This window comes from Triturus cristatus, chromosome 7, assembly GCF_964204655.1.
Source record: "Triturus cristatus chromosome 7, aTriCri1.1, whole genome shotgun sequence".
In the NCBI taxonomy this organism is placed as follows: domain Eukaryota; kingdom Metazoa; phylum Chordata; class Amphibia; order Caudata; family Salamandridae; genus Triturus; species Triturus cristatus.
In genome coordinates, this window is record NC_140590.1 from 639,027,098 (window position 1) to 639,045,455 (window position 18,358).

General features: G+C 51.8%; 1 protein-coding gene across 3 annotated transcripts in view; it reads left to right on the plus strand.

The window, feature by feature from the left end:
* Positions 1-18,358, plus strand: part of HELZ (helicase with zinc finger) — a 2,003,166-nt gene that overhangs the window by 444,981 nt on the left and 1,539,827 nt on the right. For all 3 annotated transcript variants that reach the window (XM_085617266.1, XM_085617269.1, XM_085617268.1), the window contains exon 9: positions 15,843-16,041. In XM_085617266.1, the coding sequence (XP_085473392.1) occupies positions 15,843-16,041 (199 nt within the window). The remainder of the gene's footprint in view (positions 1-15,842; positions 16,042-18,358) is intronic.

The window sequence follows — 18,358 nt, forward strand, 5'->3', positions numbered from 1 at the left end:
TCTGAGTCCTCCGAAAGACCTTCAAGTGGATCCCCCCCCCGAATCAAGGAAGGCCGTCACCCACGCAATCATAACCAGCAGACTGGACTACGGAAATGCCCTCTACACTGGATATCAACAAGTCTCTGCTTCACAAGCTCCAGACCATACAGAACACCTCAGCCAGACTTGTCCTCGGCATCCCTCGACACGAACAAACCACCCAACACCTACGGAACCTCCACTGGCTCCCTGTTGAGATGAGTCATTTTCAAGATACTCACCCAAGCCTACAAATGCCTCCACAACACCGGACCCCAATACCTTAATGAGAGAATCTCCTTCCACATAGCAAAGAGAAACCTCTGATCCGCCAATCTTGCCGAAACCCCGTGCATCCGCAGAGCCAGAACAGGTGGAAGAACCGTCTCCTACATCACGGCCAAGACCTATAATGAGCTCCTGATCGACATCAGACTTGCCCCCTCCCTGAACATCTTCAGTAAGAGGCTCAAGGCCTGGCTCTTCGACTGAAAGGAGCTGCTCACCCGCTCTCCCCAGCGCCTTGAGACCCTCACGGGTGAGTAGCGCGCTTACAATTGCCTTGATTGATTGATTGAGCACAGTGAGGCTGAAGTTGCAGCTGTGGAGACCAGGTGAAGATCCAGAAGGTGTCAGCTCAGAGATTCCTCTGGAACGGTTCGATGCCAAAAGTGGTCCACCACTCGACCGTCCCAACCCTGAATGCTATAATAGCGCAGGGGAATGGGATGATCAAGTGGGGGAAGGAAAGGGAAGGGATCAGCAGGGAGGGAGATCTGAAAGGCAAAACAATAGAGGTAAGCACTGGTTTACACAATATCCCTCCTACGGCTAATGATGCAGGCTTTTCATACCTGTAAATCAAAATATCTGAAAGAGACACGTTAGTGATAGATTCCTTACCTTAGAATATTTCCCAGGCGTCAGTCTGGATCCGGAAAGTTTTCTTCTTAGCAGTACCCCTGTGCGCCAGTAGGTGGCGCCGTGCGGCTCCGTGCCCGTCACTGGCGTCGTGCGCGCCGGGATGACGTCACGGAGGCTACTTTGGCGCCACCCATGCACGCTGACGTCAGTTCTTTCTTTTTCCGCGCCGAAAGCGCAGATCCGGATTGAGCACGTACCCCGGTCAATTTTGACCACTTTTTTTAGACTTTTGACTCCTTCTCTTGTCTTCTGGTGCACGTAGGGATGCCCGGCTTTAAGTCTTGTGGGTCGTGCCGCCGTAATATGTCGGTGGCGGACCCCCATGATGCCTGCCTCTACTGCCTGGAGACCGACCATGACTCCCGGGATTGTCGGTACTGCCGTGCCATGGCCCCGAAGGCCTTGCGGGAGCGGCGCCTGAAGTTGCTGGAGGTCCGGCACTCCTTTTACCACCACTCCGTGTCTAGGCGCCGTTCGCGGGACCGGAGCCGTCGCTCCTCGGACTCTAAGTCTTCACCTTCAGATTCCGGTAAGCAATGCCATAAGAAGAAGTCGAAGAAGCCTCCAGAGACTGGGACTCCCGCGGCCTACCCGCTATTCCCGGGTCAGTCGGCGACTCCCGAACAGATGCAAGAGTCTCTTACTGCAATGGACTGCCTTTTTAGGCCTTGGGCTCCCACCGGTGTGCCTGCGGTCCCGTGTCCAGATCCTGTTGACCCGGAGTCACCGCCTCCGGCGCCACTGGATCCCGCGGCTCCGGCCCAGACGCCACAAGGTGCAGCACCGCTGGCTCCAGCCCCGGCGCTGCCCTTGGCTCCGCCACAGGCGCCGCACTGGGTGCCGTTTATCCCGCCCCTGCCCCGGTTCTTGGACCATTTCATACCGACCTGGGATCCTCATTGGGATGCGGTTCCGGTTCAGCCCCGGTTAGCGCCGCTCCTGGCGCCGCTGGCTCCCTCTCCGGTCCTGCCGCCGCGGCCAGCTCCTTCTACCCCGGAGCCGGATGAGGACTGGGACGGCTCCGAGGACCCCCTTGCGCGGCAGTGTGACTCCGAGCAGGATTGGGTGAATGACCTTCAAGATGCAGGTGAACTTAATGTCTTCTGACCCGGGGTTTGCCTCCCCTCCGTCTACTATGGAGGAGGGTGCTTCCTACACTATGGTGCTGCGTTGAGTTGCGAAGGCACTCCATCTCGACCTCCCTACGGTGGCCCTTAAGACCAACCTCCTTACGGAGGTGCTCCAGACGGCGTCTACGTCGTCGGAACTGCTGCTCCCTTTCAATGAGGCTCTTACCGAAGTCCTCTTGGGAAATTGGTTTCGGCCGGCCTCCGGGGCACCGGTGGATAAGAACGTCGCTAGGCGTCATCGCCCGGCACCTGGTGACCCTGCCTTCTTGACCACCCACCCCACGCCTGAGAGCCTGGTCATTCAGGCCTCGACGTTGCAGAGTGCCTTTCCCACGGCTCCGCCGGATAAGGACTCTAAGAAGCTGGACCAATATGGCAAGAGGTTGTTCTCCTCGGCCAGCTTAGGGTTGAGGTCGGTTAAAACCGCCTGCTTGTTGGGCCGTTAATCCCACGCCGTGTAGGATACGGTAGCAGAGCTCCTGCCTCAGTGTTCTGAAGAGGTCCAGGCCGTCCTTTCCCAAGCGATTGCGGAGGGCAAGGATAAGGCGAAGTTTGCCATCAGGTGTGGTCTGGACACGGCTGATTCCTTGTGCAGGACGATTTCCACGACTGTGGCGTTGCGGCGTCATGCCTGGTTGCGGTCTACCGGGTTCTCGCTTGATGTCCAGAGTTCGTTCATGGACATGCCCTTTGATGGCTCCCGCCTCTTTGGTGACAAGGCGGACAGTGCCCTGGAGCGCTTTAAGAACTCACGGGCAATGACTAAGTCTTTGGGTCTTTCCACTAAGAACCCTGCCACGCCTGGGTTTCGTTCCTGTCGTGGCCAGGGTAAAGGCGCCCAGATGCGCTCCTCCGCAAAGCCTGTGCAGAAACTGCCTCAGCGTGGCCGCGGTCGTGGTTTCCGCAGGGGCGGGTCTGGTAACCAGCGGCCGCGCAGTCCACCTCCGCACCCGCTGCTTCCACCTCCAAGCCTTCCTAATCCGAGCTTCAGGGGGCACCCCATGCCGGTAGGAGGCAGGGTCCGTCACCACCTCCACCACTGGCGCGGTATCACTTCGGACAAGTGGGTGCTGCAGATAATCTGCCAAGGTTACTCGCTCCCCTTTCTGTCCTCTCTTCCAGCCATGCCACCTCGGTACCACTACATGTCGGGGATCATTTGGCTCTTCTCCGTCAGGAAGTCACGGCCCTCCTGGCCAAGGGCCATCAAGTACGTTCCCGATCAGGAAGTAGGGAGTGGTTGCTATTCCCACTACTTTCTGGTCCCCAAGAAGGACAAGTGGGGCCTGAGCCCCATCTTGGACCTCCGGGACGTCAATCGCTTCTTCCGGAAGGAGAAGTTCAAGATGCTGACTCAGGTCCTGTCTGCCCTGGACCCTGGAGACTCGATGGTAGCGTTGGACTTGCAGGACGCTTATTTTCACATTCCCGTCCTGCCGGCCCACCGGCGTTACCTGCGGTTCACGGTAGGCCAGGAGCATTTTCAGTTTGCCGTGCTCCCCTTCGACCTGACCAGCGCCCCTCGGGGGTTCACGAAAGTGATGGCGGTGGTCGCAGTTCATCTGCGCAGGTTAGGGGTGTCTTCTTCCCCTACCTCGACGACTGGCTGTTGAAGGAGGGTTCACCCCAGGCAGTTATCTCCCACCTCCAGACTACGGCCAACCTCCTGTATTTGCTTGGGTTATCCATCAACGTGCCGAAGTCGCACCTGAGTCCCTCTCAGAAGCTCCCTTTCATCGGAGCGGTTCTGGATTCGACGCTGTTTTGGGTTTATCCTCCGGAACAGCGAGTCCGGGATATTCAGGCTATGGTTCCGCTCTTTCAGCCTCTATCCCGGGTTTGTCAGGATGACCCTCCGGCTTCTGGGCCTGATGGCCTCCTGCATCCTGCTGGTGCTGCATGCCAGATGTCATAGGCGGCCTCTGCAGTGGGACCTGAAGTTACAGTGGGCACAGCATCAGGGCAACCTGTCCGATCTCGTCCTGATCTCGGAGGGCGCTGCACGACAGTTGCAGTGGTGGCTCACAGATCGCGATTGGGTCAGTGGCAGATTCCTCTCCCTTCCCCAACCGGAGCACACAGTAGTGACGGATGCGTTCCTCCTGGGTTGGGGAGGCCACATGGTAGAGGCGGAGATCAGAGGCCTCTGGTCTCCGGCGGAGTCCCGGCTCCATATCAACCTTCTGGAGCTGCGGGTGATTCGGCTTGCACTGAAGGCATTCCTTCCCTCTGTCTGGGGAAGTGTAGTGCAGGTGTTCATGGACAACACCGCCGCCATGTGGTATTGCAACAAACAGGGCGGGGTGGGGTCATGGACCCTTTGTCAGGAGGGTCTGCGCCTTTGGACATGGCTGGGACATCAAGGCATTACCTTGGTGGTTCAACACCTGGCAGGTTCTCTGAACGTCAGGGCGGACAAACTCAGCCGCCGGTGTATGGTGGATCATGAGTGGCGTCTGAACTTGGACGTGGCGCAAGGTCTCTTTCTGCGATGGGGAGAGCCTTTGGTTAGATCTATTCGCCACCGAAGAGAACGCGCAATGTCATCAGTTCTGCGCGTTGGAATTTCCAAGGCGGCACTCGCTCTGAGGAGCTTTTCGTCTCGAGTGGAGCTGCAGTCTGTTGTACGCCTTTCCGCCTATACCACTTCTGCCCACAGTGCTGGAGAAGATCTGGCGCGACCGGGCCCAAGTTATTCTTGTGGCTCCGGACTGGGCTTGAAGAGTATGGTATCCCGAGCTACTCAGTATGAGCATCGATCCCCCGATCCGTCTGCCTCTTCAGGAGGATCTTCTGTCGCAGCAGCAGGGGACGGTCCTCCACCCGAACCTGTCCAGCCTCCACCTCCATGCTTGGGGATTGAGCGGCGACAGTTAACACCTTTCGATCTTCCTCCCTAAGTCTGTGATGTCATCCTGGCAGCCAGGCGTCCCTCCACTAAAATGGTGGTAGGTGGAACAGATTTGTGGCATGGTGCATGTAGGAGAGTAGGGTCTGCTTTCTATGTTCACCCCCACTTTTTGCTTTTGCTTTACTGTTTTCGACTTAGATGTGGCTGTGGGCCTGCTAATCAGACCCACATCCCTGCTGTTCTCTCTCTAAATTAATACTATGTACTATAGGTGCATAACCCCATTGGATAGGATTACCTTATTGGCCCCTGTACAGTGTACCTTAGGTACCCAGGGCATAGATGTACCCTAGGCCTACCAGGGGCTGCAGCATGTATTATGCCACCCCTGGCCTGGCCTTCCATTATGACACAACTGGCTGATCACTCAGCTGGGGTAAGGTCGTGTAATCACCCCTTGCTTAGGTGTAGTATTCCTATACCTAGATATAGACACATGTGTACCTATCAGCCACTCCTATGGCAGGCCTTAACAATCCTGGAGGCAGAGTGCTTGGTAACATGTGAGATAGTGCTCTAGCATGAGCTGAGCCTGTCTGCAGCTTTCGGAACCATGTCCTTATAGCTGTTCTATGATATAGCCTACCATATACTCTTAAAGTGCCTTATAATCTTAGACGGTTATGGTAACTATGGTTTGGCTTTATCAAAACATGTCGTGTAAGGTGTCTAACACTCTGGAATAATACCCCCATCCCATTTCTGGGGATGAGGATATTATCCCTCCCTTCTAGAGGGAGAAGACATGTGAAACCTACTTACCCGGTTAAAGTTAACCAGAGCCCCAGCATCACAAAATGGATGCTGCTGCCACGACACAAGTCTGACCTCCTGCTGCTGGGAGTGATCCCGGCACGGGAGGCTTGGACAATAGGTTTCCTGCCTTGGGAGGTGCGAGCACCACCCCAGACAGGCCTTAGTGTATTGGGGCAGGGAGGGATGAAAGAAACGAGACACTGCCTGGGGCACACAAGGTGTCCCATGAATAGTCCAGTTCCAACCGGTGCTGGGGCACTCCAGCCCCAGTCCTGGCGCGAAACTGGACAAAGGGAAGGGGGTGTAACCACCCCCCTCCCAGGTCCCACCCATAAGGCGTGACCTAGCAGGCAACCCAGCCTCCCAGATTAGTATAAGTGTGGTAGCTGGGCCCCAGGAAATTAGATTATCCTGAACCTGCAACTTGAACAGAACCTCTGGACCTTCGACATTCGACGAAAGAAGAAGACTGAAGAATCTCCCTTGTGGCCAAGGAGTGGTCACCCTGTGCGAACAGGCACCATCAAGAGACTTACCCTTTGCTTTGCTGAAGTTCTACGAGGGACCGACTACAGAGCCTGACCAGAGCCTTGACTTCCAGACTTCTCCGACCCTGATCCACAGCCGAGCTGAGATCCGTGGAGGCGACGAGAGACGTGGGACCGGCTACCTGGGAAAAGTGGCGAGTATCTTCCAACGCAGCTTCTGAGGCACCCTCGAAGTTGTGCACCGGGGATTGAGAAGCCCCAACCCCAAGCACCATCTGCACTGAAGATCAGCCCCCCACACTCCACGAGTCCTGCGTGGGGCCCTTCTGCATTTTCCTGCTTGCCGCGTCTGTCCGGTTGCTTGCCCGTTGGCTAGTAACCTTTGCGACGACACACCTTCGATTTTCTACTGCTGGTTTGGCTCCTCCAGACTGGCTCCTGCTCCTCTGCAAAAGAGAAGCACCCCAGACCTTCCTGGTCTGCACCAGAAGCAAGTCCTCCATTCTTCGTGGGTTCTGCTGGCCAAGGCTTGGTGAGTCCTAGTTCGACTTCGCCGCCGCCGACAGCACGAGCCTTCGTGGGACAGCTCGCCTCCTGGTCCTGGTAGTCCTCGACATCTCCTGGTACCCGTGGCTGCTGCGACAAGCTTCACCTCTTCACCTGCAATCTCCCGACATCGCCTGGTTCCTTCCTGGTTCCACGTGGTCACTGGCTAGTGACCCAGACTCTGTCCCTTCTGCTTGCAGGTATCCTTCCTTCTTGATCCCGGCCTTGGGATCCACCGGACACTCTTCACTGACTGCCTGTCAGCAACTTTCCTTCAGGCATCCATAGAAGTCCACGACGAAACCCGACGCAAGTTCACACCTATGCACCCGCAGCCCGTGGGCTAGGTAACTTGGGTACTCCGGTGCTCACAAGGGTATTGACTATCCTAGGGTCTAGTTTCCGAGTCTCGACTTTCTAGCTATACCAGAAGTGTCCTAAAACTGCTTGTTTCTAACTGCTAGTGATTCTATTGACTTTTACGCATTACGCGTGAGTGTTTCCACTCTGCACCTGAATCCCGTGGGCCTCCCACTTCCTAACCTTGGATAGTATAGTGTAGCCCCAGCGATTGCCTAGGCCTATCCTATTTCCGTGACAGTGGTCCTTATACCACTTACTTAGTATATGGTTTGCGTGGCCCCTAGGGCCTAACTGTATTACTTACCTGTGTGACTTAATGTATGCTTAAATAAGACTGTGTTGTACTTACCTCTAATCTCATAAAGAGTGCTGAGGGTTTGACTAGCATAAATACGCTTTATTTTATAAATATATCTGTTGTGGTGTCTTTTCATTTGGTATTCAAGGGATTGCATATAGTATAACAGCTGGCTTCACATGCCATTCAGAGTTTAGCCTAAGACTGCTCTTGTCCATGCTACCACTAGGATAGCGGGTCTATAAGGTTGACTTTACAACCAATCACCATAAGGGTTGTTTGGACTGGTACGAGGTGTACACTAGAATAAGTGACATCATATATCAGGCCAACTTCTCACAGTGCACAGCTAAGACTGTGGATCCCCTTTCTGCCCCTCTTTCTGAGGTTCTTCTGTTACTTTTCTCTTTGGCCCAGCAGGGCTCTGCTCTGGGCACTGTTAAAGGTTCTCTTTCGGCCATCTTTGCCTATCTACGGCTTCCAGATCAGCCTTCTCTTTTTAAATCCCCGGTTGTTAACCGTTTTCTTAAGGGCATTACGCATACGTTCCCACCTGTGCCCTTCATAATGCCTCAGGGGGACTTGAATCTTGTCTTTACTTTTCTGATATGCGCTCCCTTTGAGCCCCTTCATAACTGTCCTTTGCGTCTTCTCACTCTTAAGACGGCTTTCCTGGTAGCTATCACCTCTGACAGGAGAGTGAGTGAGCTCCAGATTCTTTCTTCCTAACCTCATTTCCTTTCTGTTCATCCGGACAAGGTTGTTCTGAGGACACGTCCTTCTTTCTTGCCAAGGGTTGTCACGCCCTTCCACATCGGGCAGACCATCACTTTGCCCACCTTATTTCCGCCTCAGCATCCTTCAAGGGAAGAGGAGCGGCTCCACCGTCTGGACCCAAAACGTGTGCTCACTTTTTATCTGCAGCGTACACAGCAGTTCCGGGTGGATGATCAGCTCTTTGTTGGCTACGTGGGCGCCAAAAGAGGTCGGGCGGTGCACAAACTGACCATCTCCCGGTGAGTCGTTCTGTGTATCAAAGCCTGTTACTCCTTAGCCAAGAAGGAGCCTCCTGTGGGACTGCGTGCCCATTCGACCAGGGCAACTGCATCCACTCCTGCCTTGGGACGCGGTGACCACCTTGCAGGATATTTGTCAGGCAGCTACGTGGGCCTCTCTGCACACGTTTACCAAGCACTACTGCCTGACAGTCCGGTCCGGAGAGACGGCTTCTTTGGCCGTTCTATGCTCCGTGACTTTCTGGTGTAATCTTGTTCGCAGACCCACCACCGGGGTTGGTATTGCTGGGGTATCTATTCTAAGGTAAGGAATCTATCACTAACGTGTCTCTTTCAGATGCACAAGTTACTACTTGTGTAACGATATATCTGTAAGAGACATTAGTTAGTGATAGTTTCCTTACCGCCCCACCCATCCTCCCCGTTCTGCGAACTGATTACTAGGGTTAAGGTCATCCCCTTTGAGGGCCCTAATTTTATGCACTAAAGGTCAGTGTCTCGCATGGCTCTGCGTTTCGGCGCGGAAAGTTGTGTACAGAACTGACGTCAGCTTGCATGGCGCCTAAGTAGCCTCCGTTAAGTCATCCCGGCGCGCATGACGCCAGTGACGGGCACGGAGCCGCACAGCGCTACCTAATGGCACGCAGGGGTACTGCTAAGCAGAAAACTTTCAGGATCCAGACTGACGCCTGGGGAATATTCTACGGTAAGGAATCGATCACTAACTAATGTCTCTTACAGATATATCGTTACACAAGTAGTAACTTGTGCAACAATTCCTTTGTCCTATTCATGAGGAATTAGTAAACGTCCCTGCAACTAGATCAGTAAGGATGATGGTTTGCGCTAAGAAACGGGCATAAACATATGGAAATCTTAATGCCTTTTTCCATGCAACATGTAAACACACTCTTAGCACTTTACTCATGTAAGCAAAATAGATAGTATGGAACCATAAACACCAGCACACATGACATGTTCCACTTCACAGGGGAAGAGCAGAAGACCGCCTCTTGAACCCCCTGTTAAGGATTAAACAAAAAATAAGTCACCAAACTGCGTCTTTTGATTCTTTATGCCAAAGGTAGGTGTAGCATATATCTGAGCCAATGCATGCGCATCCTGGTAATCAGTTCACCATCCTGGGTTCCTAATTACCTAAACCATAAGCCTAGAATCCTTTCAGCTCAATATCCTTTTAAATAATGATGAACGAAATGAGAAGGGTTGCTGCTACATGAAGAGGTCAAAAGCAGAAATAGCGCTGAGCAAAAATCACAAATTTCTCTGAGGAATCGGCACTGCCACAGTAACTAGATCCGAGGAAGACCTTGCTTACGTCGGTGCAAGTGCACCCATACCGGTAACCCACCAGGATGAAGTACAGCACAGACACCATGCTTGGCAGAAGAATAATCAGCAGTGTCAGGATTCCTGGAGGCTCCTTTTGGACCTTCCTCCTCTTCCGGTTCATTTCCCAGGCTAGCACAGCGACTTCCGCTTAGTCTCATAGGAAATGCAGTCCTTGTTCTGTCCGATAGTGTGCGTATTGCGCCCTTTGTCGGAACCGTGTTCCGTGAGCTGTGGACACCCTTTCCATTCAACCACCCTATCAACCAAGACCATGACCTGCCATAACTGGTAAGAAGGTGGGGAACGGATGTTACTGAATGTTGTACCGCTAAGCGGTGTGTTGGTGTTGAGGAGCAGAGTGTGTGTGCCTCACACGGAGCCCACCCACCAGCCCAGACACCGCCGCCCGCAACCTCAGACAATGGATTGATGACTGCGCCAACATCCTCGCCCCGATCAAGAAGCCCAACAGACACACCAGCAAGAAAGCCAGCTGGTTCACTGAGGACCTCCAAGCAAACCTGCCGAAAGCTAGAGAAGATATGGCACAGTAAACAGACACCGGACAGCTACGCAGCCCACAAGAACGCCACCCCCAGATACCATCACCATCACCTCATCAGAGCCACCAAGAGGGCCTCCTTCAAAGACTGCCTAGAGAACAACGCACACAACAGCAAAGAGCCCTTCAACATAGTAAAGGAACTCTCCAACCCCAGCTCCAACACCTACGACATCCCACCTTCGCAAGACCTGTGCGACTCCCTTGCCACCTTCTTCAATCGCAAGATCACAGATATCCACGGCAGCTTCAACATCACGACTGCCCCGACAACCACTGAGACCTCCGTCCCCACGGCCACCTTCCGCACCGATCCCCTGCTTTCCTGGACCAACATAAACTACGACGACACCATCAAAATCATGAACACCATCCACTCCGGATCTCCGTCAGACCCATGCCCACACTACATCTTCAACAAAGCCAGCACCACCATCTCACACCATGTCCGGAAAGCCATGAACATCTCCTTCGAGACAGCGACCTTCCCGGAGAGGTGGAAGCCTGCCGAGATCATTGCCTTACTCAAATAACCCAAGGCTGACCCCAAGGACCTCAAGAACATCCGACCCATCTCCCTGCTCCCGTTCCCGGCAAAGTTCATTGAGAAGACAGTCAACAGACAACTGACCCGCTACCTCGAGGAGAACAGCATCCTGGACCTGTCCCAGTCCGGGTTCCGCAGCAACCACAGCACCAAAACTGCCCTCATCGCCACCAGCGATGACATCAGGGCCCTGCTGGACAATGGAGAAACCACGGCCCTCATCTTCCTGGACCGGTCAGCCGCCTTCGACGCGGTCTGTCACCACACCCTACGTACACGCCTCCACGACACTGGGATCCGAGACAAGGCTCTGGACTGGACCACCTCCTTTCTCTCCGGCAGAACCCAGAGCGTCCGCCTCCCCCTTTCCGCTCTGAAGCCACCAAGATAATCTGCGTCGTACCCCAGGGCTCATCCCGACATTGTTCAACATCTACATGGCACCGCTTGCCCACGTCGCCCGACTGCACGACCTCAACATCATCTCCCACGCCGACGACACCCAGCTGATCCTCTCCCTCACCAGGGACCCCCTCACCGCCAAAACCAACCTCCACGAAAGAATGAAAGCAGTCGCTGAGTAGATGAACAACAGCCGACTGAAGCTAAACTTGGACAAGACGGAAGTCCTCATCCTCGGCACCACCCCCTCGGCCTGGAACGATACCTGGTGGCCGACTGCACTGGGAACAGCTCCAACATCCACTGACCACGCATGCAACCTGGGGTTCATCCTCGACTCTACTCTCTCCATGACAAAGCAGGTCAACGCCTTCTCGTCCTCCTGCTTCAACACCCTCCGCATGCTCCGCAAGATCTACAGGTGGATCCCCACCGAAACAAGAACGGTCACCCAGGCCCTCGTCAGCAGCAGGTTGGACTACTGAAACACCCTCTACGCAGGAGCCTCGGCCAAATTCCTGAGACGACTTCAACGCACTCAAAACGCCTTGGCACGCCTGATCCTTGACATCTCTCGCCGCAGCCACATCCCACCCCACCTGGGAGACCTGCACTGGCTCCCCGTCAACAAGAGGATCACCTTCACACTCCTCACCCATGCACACAAGGAACTCCACAACAACAGACCAGCATACCTCAACAGACGACTCAGCTTCTACACCCCCAACCGCCAGCTCCGCTCAGCCGACCTCGCCCTCGCCACCGTCCCCTGCATCCGAAGAGCGACTCCGGCGGCAGATCGTTCTCCCACCTCGCCGCCAAGACCTGGAACACCCTCCCCATCCTCCTACGGCAGACCCAGGACCTGCTAACCTTCAGAAGACTCCTCAAGACCTGGCTATTCAAGCAGTAGCAGCATCCCCCAACCCCCCCACCGCCCCCAGCGCCCTGAGACCCTCACGGGTGAGTAGTGCGCTTTACAAGTGTTCTGATTGATTGATTGATTGATTGATTGATTGTGTGTAACAGGACAGGACCATCCACAAGCTGTCTCATGCTGGTCGACGGGTGGCGGAAGGTCAGTGGCCTGCAGAACCACCAACAAGCCTTGGAATACGCATACAGTTTGGGGAAGAAGATGCTGTGCGGCAGACCAGAAAGGTCTGTGGGACTAACCCAGCAAGGTACAGGGAGTCTCAAGGAAGCCTCAGCAGCACAAAAGAGATGAAGATCCACAATGCAGAGGATGCATACAGGACATAGTTGTTGGAACTGTGCAATGCTGGAGGCTCGGGCTTTTTGGAACTTGAAGATCTCCTGTGAAGAAAGCCAATAATCCTTGGCAATGACAAACTAATGTGGTTTACAGGGAGGCAGTTCCCATTGGCTGGAGAGGGATTATAGTCACCCAAGTTTCAGGGAAGACTGGTCAGGCCTCTGCAGAACCAATAAACCACCACCTGTTTTGCAATGTTTGTGGGGTAACAGGATCAGCAAACCGGTTGTCGGTGTATGCAGGGAAGTGACTCCTTCATTCCAAGGGAGATTCCTTCTGCTTGGATGCAGGCAGAGTCCTTGTGGACTCTGAGAATGCACGGCCACGGATTTGCAGAAACTTGAAGAGCTTGGAGGCAAAGCTGCTGCAGGAATCTTCCCACCAAGAGCAGCCTTGTCTTTAGTCCTAGCTCGAAGAAACCACAGCGTTAGTGTCCTCCAGCAAAAGAGTCTTTATGCTGTCTTCTGACGACAGGCAGTTGGATTTTTAAGCTGTTGTCAGGACGAATCTAAGGTCCACTCTCATGGGGGACCCTTAACCCTGAAAAGGGGAAGGACCTCTTCTGTGGTGACCCACCTATCAGCGGGGTGCAGGGAATCTACACAACTGGCCCCGCTCCCACGACCAAGATTTAGCATGGCAGAATCAAGTGGCTCCGTGGAGGAGCTCTGGGCACCTCTTTAGGGAGGAGCTGGACGGGGGGAGGAGGTGGACACTGCCCTGTCCTTTGTGTAGTTTTGCACCACAGTGGGAGCCAGCGGCTCCTGAACTGGGCAAAACTGGTTTATGCAAGTAGGGCACCAATTGTGCCCTTCAATGCAGTCTGGTGGCGCTCGGAAGCGCCCCCACCCTACTTAATTCTAAAGGATCCTTAGAGGTGACTTATAGGTAAAGTGCAGTGACCGGGATATGAGGGAAGCCTTGTGTCTAAAGTGAAAGGCGCAAGCGCCATTTTACGCAGACTGCGATGGCAGCTCTGCAGACACAGTTTGCATGGGCTCCCTTGTGTGGCACAATACATGCTGAAGCCCATGGGAGACCCTTGGTGTAACAATGCCCTGGGTACCTTAGTTTTTTGTTTGATCTGTTTATTGAGTTAACATATATCAATCACATATAAAATGTGTGGAACCAGTAAACGTTTACAACAATCCAATCATTTTCGAGCATGGTACTATAGTATAAGAACAAATTGCCAAACTGCCCATGTACATGCAGTGCAATGATAGACATCCAATACAGCAGAAATAAATCAGATCTGTCAATACCTACTAACATTGTGATAAATTAGCATGGTTACGGGCCTTGTGCCACAGACAATTTCGTTCCACATGTGCTTTTCCCAGTGTCTTCAGTCGGCTCTGCCGTATCATCCGGGTTGGTGATCAAACTACTTTATGGATAACAATAAGACATTGAACAATAATCCAAAAGAAAAAGATTGGAGGGCAGGAACAGCTCAGAAAAACGGCGGACAACCCATGTCTATCATAAGAATGCCAGTATGACAGTTTTAGATATGTCCGTATTAATCGCAAACTGAGCCAGTATACAGTGACTGTGACAAGTGTTCCATATCATCCCATTAGCAGGTCACGCTACAACCCATGTGTAAACCATATTGGATAACATTGGAAATGTCTAGGGGGTCATCCGGGGCTGTTGCCACTTGGAGCGCAGTCAGAATGTATTCCAAGCGGTCGAAATAGGGTACTTGTGCAGCCCAAGCATATCCTCCCTCAGAAGAGAGACAGCTTTGGCCCAATTTATCATGGATTGTATTCAGGCTTCAAGTGGTGGGGGATCCTCCGCTTTCCATCGTGGCATTGCGAGCCGCTTGGCCACAGCTAGCCCCAGATCCAGTAAACTAGAAGATGCTCTTTGCTTCTTATCTGTGGGAAATATTCCCACAATACAAGCCTCCCATGTGTGCGGTAGCGCCCTATCTGTGCTTGTAAGCAGCAACCAAATCACACCATGCCAGTATTCTCGCAGCCAGTGGTGCAACCACAGCATATGCAGGAGATCCACATTCACCAATTTGCAGCGTAGGAAACGCGCATCTAGTCTGTTAAAATACCTATTAATTTTATCTGGGGTTAAATACGCTCTATGAATTATGTACAATTGGATCAACTTAAACCTTGCATTTCTGGGGATAGTTTTAGGGCTCTTCAACAGTGTATCCCATTCTTTAGGCGTATAAGGCATTGAGAAGTCTGCCTCCCATTTATTACGCAGCTGTGTTAAATCAGTTATGGGATGTTCATGAATTGACTCTGCGAACCGTTTTATAAGGTGCCGCCCTGTGCCCATCCCATGTATGTACTGTAGCAGGAGATGTGTCGGGAGCTCTTGTGACATATTACCCCAATGACGCCCCAGCATAGCTATCCAAGCGGCGTGACTAGGGAACTGCCCATGTTGGATGCTCTCTTCGTCAATCAAGGAGAGAAAGGGTCGTAATGCACCTCCATCGTAGAGATCTCCTAATGTGCATATGTCAGCATCCTGCCAGTCCGTTAGGTCAGCCACGCGAATGCCCAGGAGAGAGCACTGTCACTGGGTTCCTGGCTAGCAGTATCCCAGTAAACTACAGTAAAAACACACTGACGCCAGGCAAACAATTTTGGGTATCTATGCCAAAAAGATCCTACATCCTTGTCTTGAAATACCTGTATCCCAAGATACCTGAAGGCCTTATTTGCCAACTGCAGCTGCAATCCCGGGGAGAAGGCACCTGCTAAATTCTCATGTAAGGGGTACAAGCATGATTCGCTTTTGTTAACTTTTAACCTAGAGCCTTATCCAAATCTTTCCAGCTGGTCAAGTACCGGACCCATGTTTATTGCTGAGTTGATTAAATAGTTAACCACGCCGTCCGCGTACAGAGATATTAAGTGGCTACATCCATTTAATGCTACCCCTCTCTATCTCTTTCTTATTTACGCATTACTGCTGCCAATAGTTCCATAGCCAGTGGAAAGAGCATTAGCGAAAGGAGCCACCCCTGTTGCGGGCCTCTGCATATCCCATTTGTCAGAAATCACTATTATTCTACACCTTTGTAGGTGGAGCCATGTAGGGAAGAGCTTGGCACAAGATCGTTGCCAAATGTGGTGGACTATTTTCATCTGTTGCTGGCCGCATGTTTAAATACTGTCAAAGGCGACTCAATACATTAATTGTGCTCGGTGATAGATTTTTTTTAAATTGCATTTGACTTAATTTGATTTATTTGCCTTGTAGATTTTTGGAACAAGGGCTCTGCAGGTATGGGGCTCAGTGTACTTCAGCTCATTCCCAAGAAGAACTTGAAGAATGGCAAAAACGGTATGCCTCGCGTTTGATGAAACTAAAGCAGCAGAATGAGAACAAGCAGTGTTCTGGCAGTTACATGGAAAATATGATTGAAAAGTGGATGAACTCCTTATCCCCTGAGAAAGTGGTGAGTAGTGGTAACATAATCAGGTTCATACAATGCCAGTGAAAATTAGCGTGGTACAATGAAATATGTAACTTAGAACAAGTTTAGCAATAAAATCCAATTTAGACATTTATGATGATTGATAAGATCGAATTCCTTGTTTTTACCATGGTAAAGGTGCTTCTTTCAGACAATGATACACTAGATCTTCACTCCGGCAAATTATGAGCATGTGCAATGAGGTTGTGCTCTGGCTTTGCTTAAATACCTATGAAAATGAAAGAACACCATTACACAAACAATATATGCGGGTAAGTAAAGTGTAATATGCTATATTTTGTCATTATTGAATGAAGGCAGAGGCCTTTTGACCGACTTCAGACATAGTCTCTCATGAGTCATTGCCTCACTCCACACTCAACAATGAGTAACAAATAGCATATTACATGCTGCACTTCTGCATATACACTATTTGGCATGTCATTGAAAATAAAGCTGTCCTAATAAAATGGTTTTTTTGGTACAAGTGTACTGAAGAAAAAAAAAAGTATATGATGAACACTTCTTTCTCAGTTTCCTCCCATTTTGAATATCCTCCTTGTGCGAAACTGGATAGGAAGTACTTTATCCCCAACAATAGCCCTCCAGTTCTAAGGCTGACAGAAGCATGTCTTGAAACTCCTGATCGCCTGACACCGGACGACTCTCTGCACTGCTCCAGGTCTCGGTTGCGAGGAAGGTTCCAGGCCTGCTCTTGGATTAATTCCCGCTGGTCATCGTTTCACTCAAATTCATCGTTGGGGAAAGTCTCACAAAAAGTCCAAGAAGTCAAACCTTTCTTCGACTGCGCTGGTCCAAGCCATTTGATGAGGTCTGGGAAGAATGCCACAAATCTAGGCTCCGATCCCACACGTCCGCTGTGAAGCCTGAGTCTGGGTTCGCTCTGCGCCTCCCAGAATGTCCCAGAGCTAAACTGTCCCCTGCCCAGTCAAATGAATTTTATGTTACCATGCACCCGAGATGTACATGAGCTGGCACATCGGAGTGCTTTCGGGCACCAAGGGTTCGGCAGGTACCTCCACTGGATTTCGGTGTACGCCAGTCAGGCCCTTAGCTTCTGGATCATGACCTTCTGAGGAGCCCTTTCCAGTGGCGCTGACCCCAATCGTTAAACTCAACTCCAATATGGAGCCAAAACGGTTTCGCCAAATGTCTGCTCCAGCGCGAACTGAACAATAACCACTGGGTTGGAGACTGTGCTTTATTATAGGCCCTGTGGGTAATACAATCTGGGTGGGTCAGAGGATTATTATGGCCAATCTTTCCTTCTAGTGTGGTTATGGAGGAAGGAGCTTCATTTGTCTTGGTGGTGTCAAGAGCGGCTGAGGTCCTGGGCCTTGAGGATGGATCCTCTGATCAGGCTGCCCTTTCAGGAGAATCTTCTTTCGTAGCAACAGGATAGGGTCCTCAATCCAAACCTGTCAACTCTATGTATTCTTGCGTGGCAATTGAGTGGCATCAGTTGATAGAATTCTACTTTTATCTCAAAGTTTGCAATGTTATTTTGGAGTCCTGTCGGCCCTCCACCAAGACCATGGACACCTGCCGGTGGAACACATTTGTGAAATGTTGTACAGAAATATCTATTAATCCTGTTTCTGCTTCCCTCTCTCGGGTCTTACTCTTTATAATGACCCTTGCCCAGCAGGGCTCTGCTGTGGGCACTCTCAAATGGTAACGTTTAGCCCTGTCCGCCTTTTTGAGGCTGCTCAACCAACCCTCTCCACTTGAATCCTCTATTGTAAATAGATTTCTCAAGGGCCTTGTACATATGTTTCCACCTGCCCCTTTCATCATGCCTCAGTGGGACCTTTATTTACATCTCACCATCCTGATGTGTGCTTCGTTCGAACCCTTACACAGCTACCCCCTCCAGCTGCTTGCCATCAAAACAGCCTTTTTAGTGTCAATAACATCTGCCAGGAGGGTGAGCAAATTGCAAGCTCTGTCATCCAAGCCTCCTTACCTGACCATCTTCCCTGACAAGTTGGTTCTTCGCAGTTGGGCCTCATTCTTACATGGGGCACTCTTGTCACCCTCCCCACTTTATACGCTCCTCTCCATCCCTCCAAAGAAGAGGAGCGACTCCACCCTCAGTACCTAAAAATAACTGTTGTTCTACCTTGAACGCACAAAAGAATTCCGGGTGGATTACCAACTCTTCGTGGGGTATGTGGGAGCAAAAAAGGGTCATGCTGTCCAGAAAAGTACAATCTCTCGATGGATTATTGTAGGGGCCTGGCTCAGTATATGGTGCACATTTAAGTGAAGCACTTTG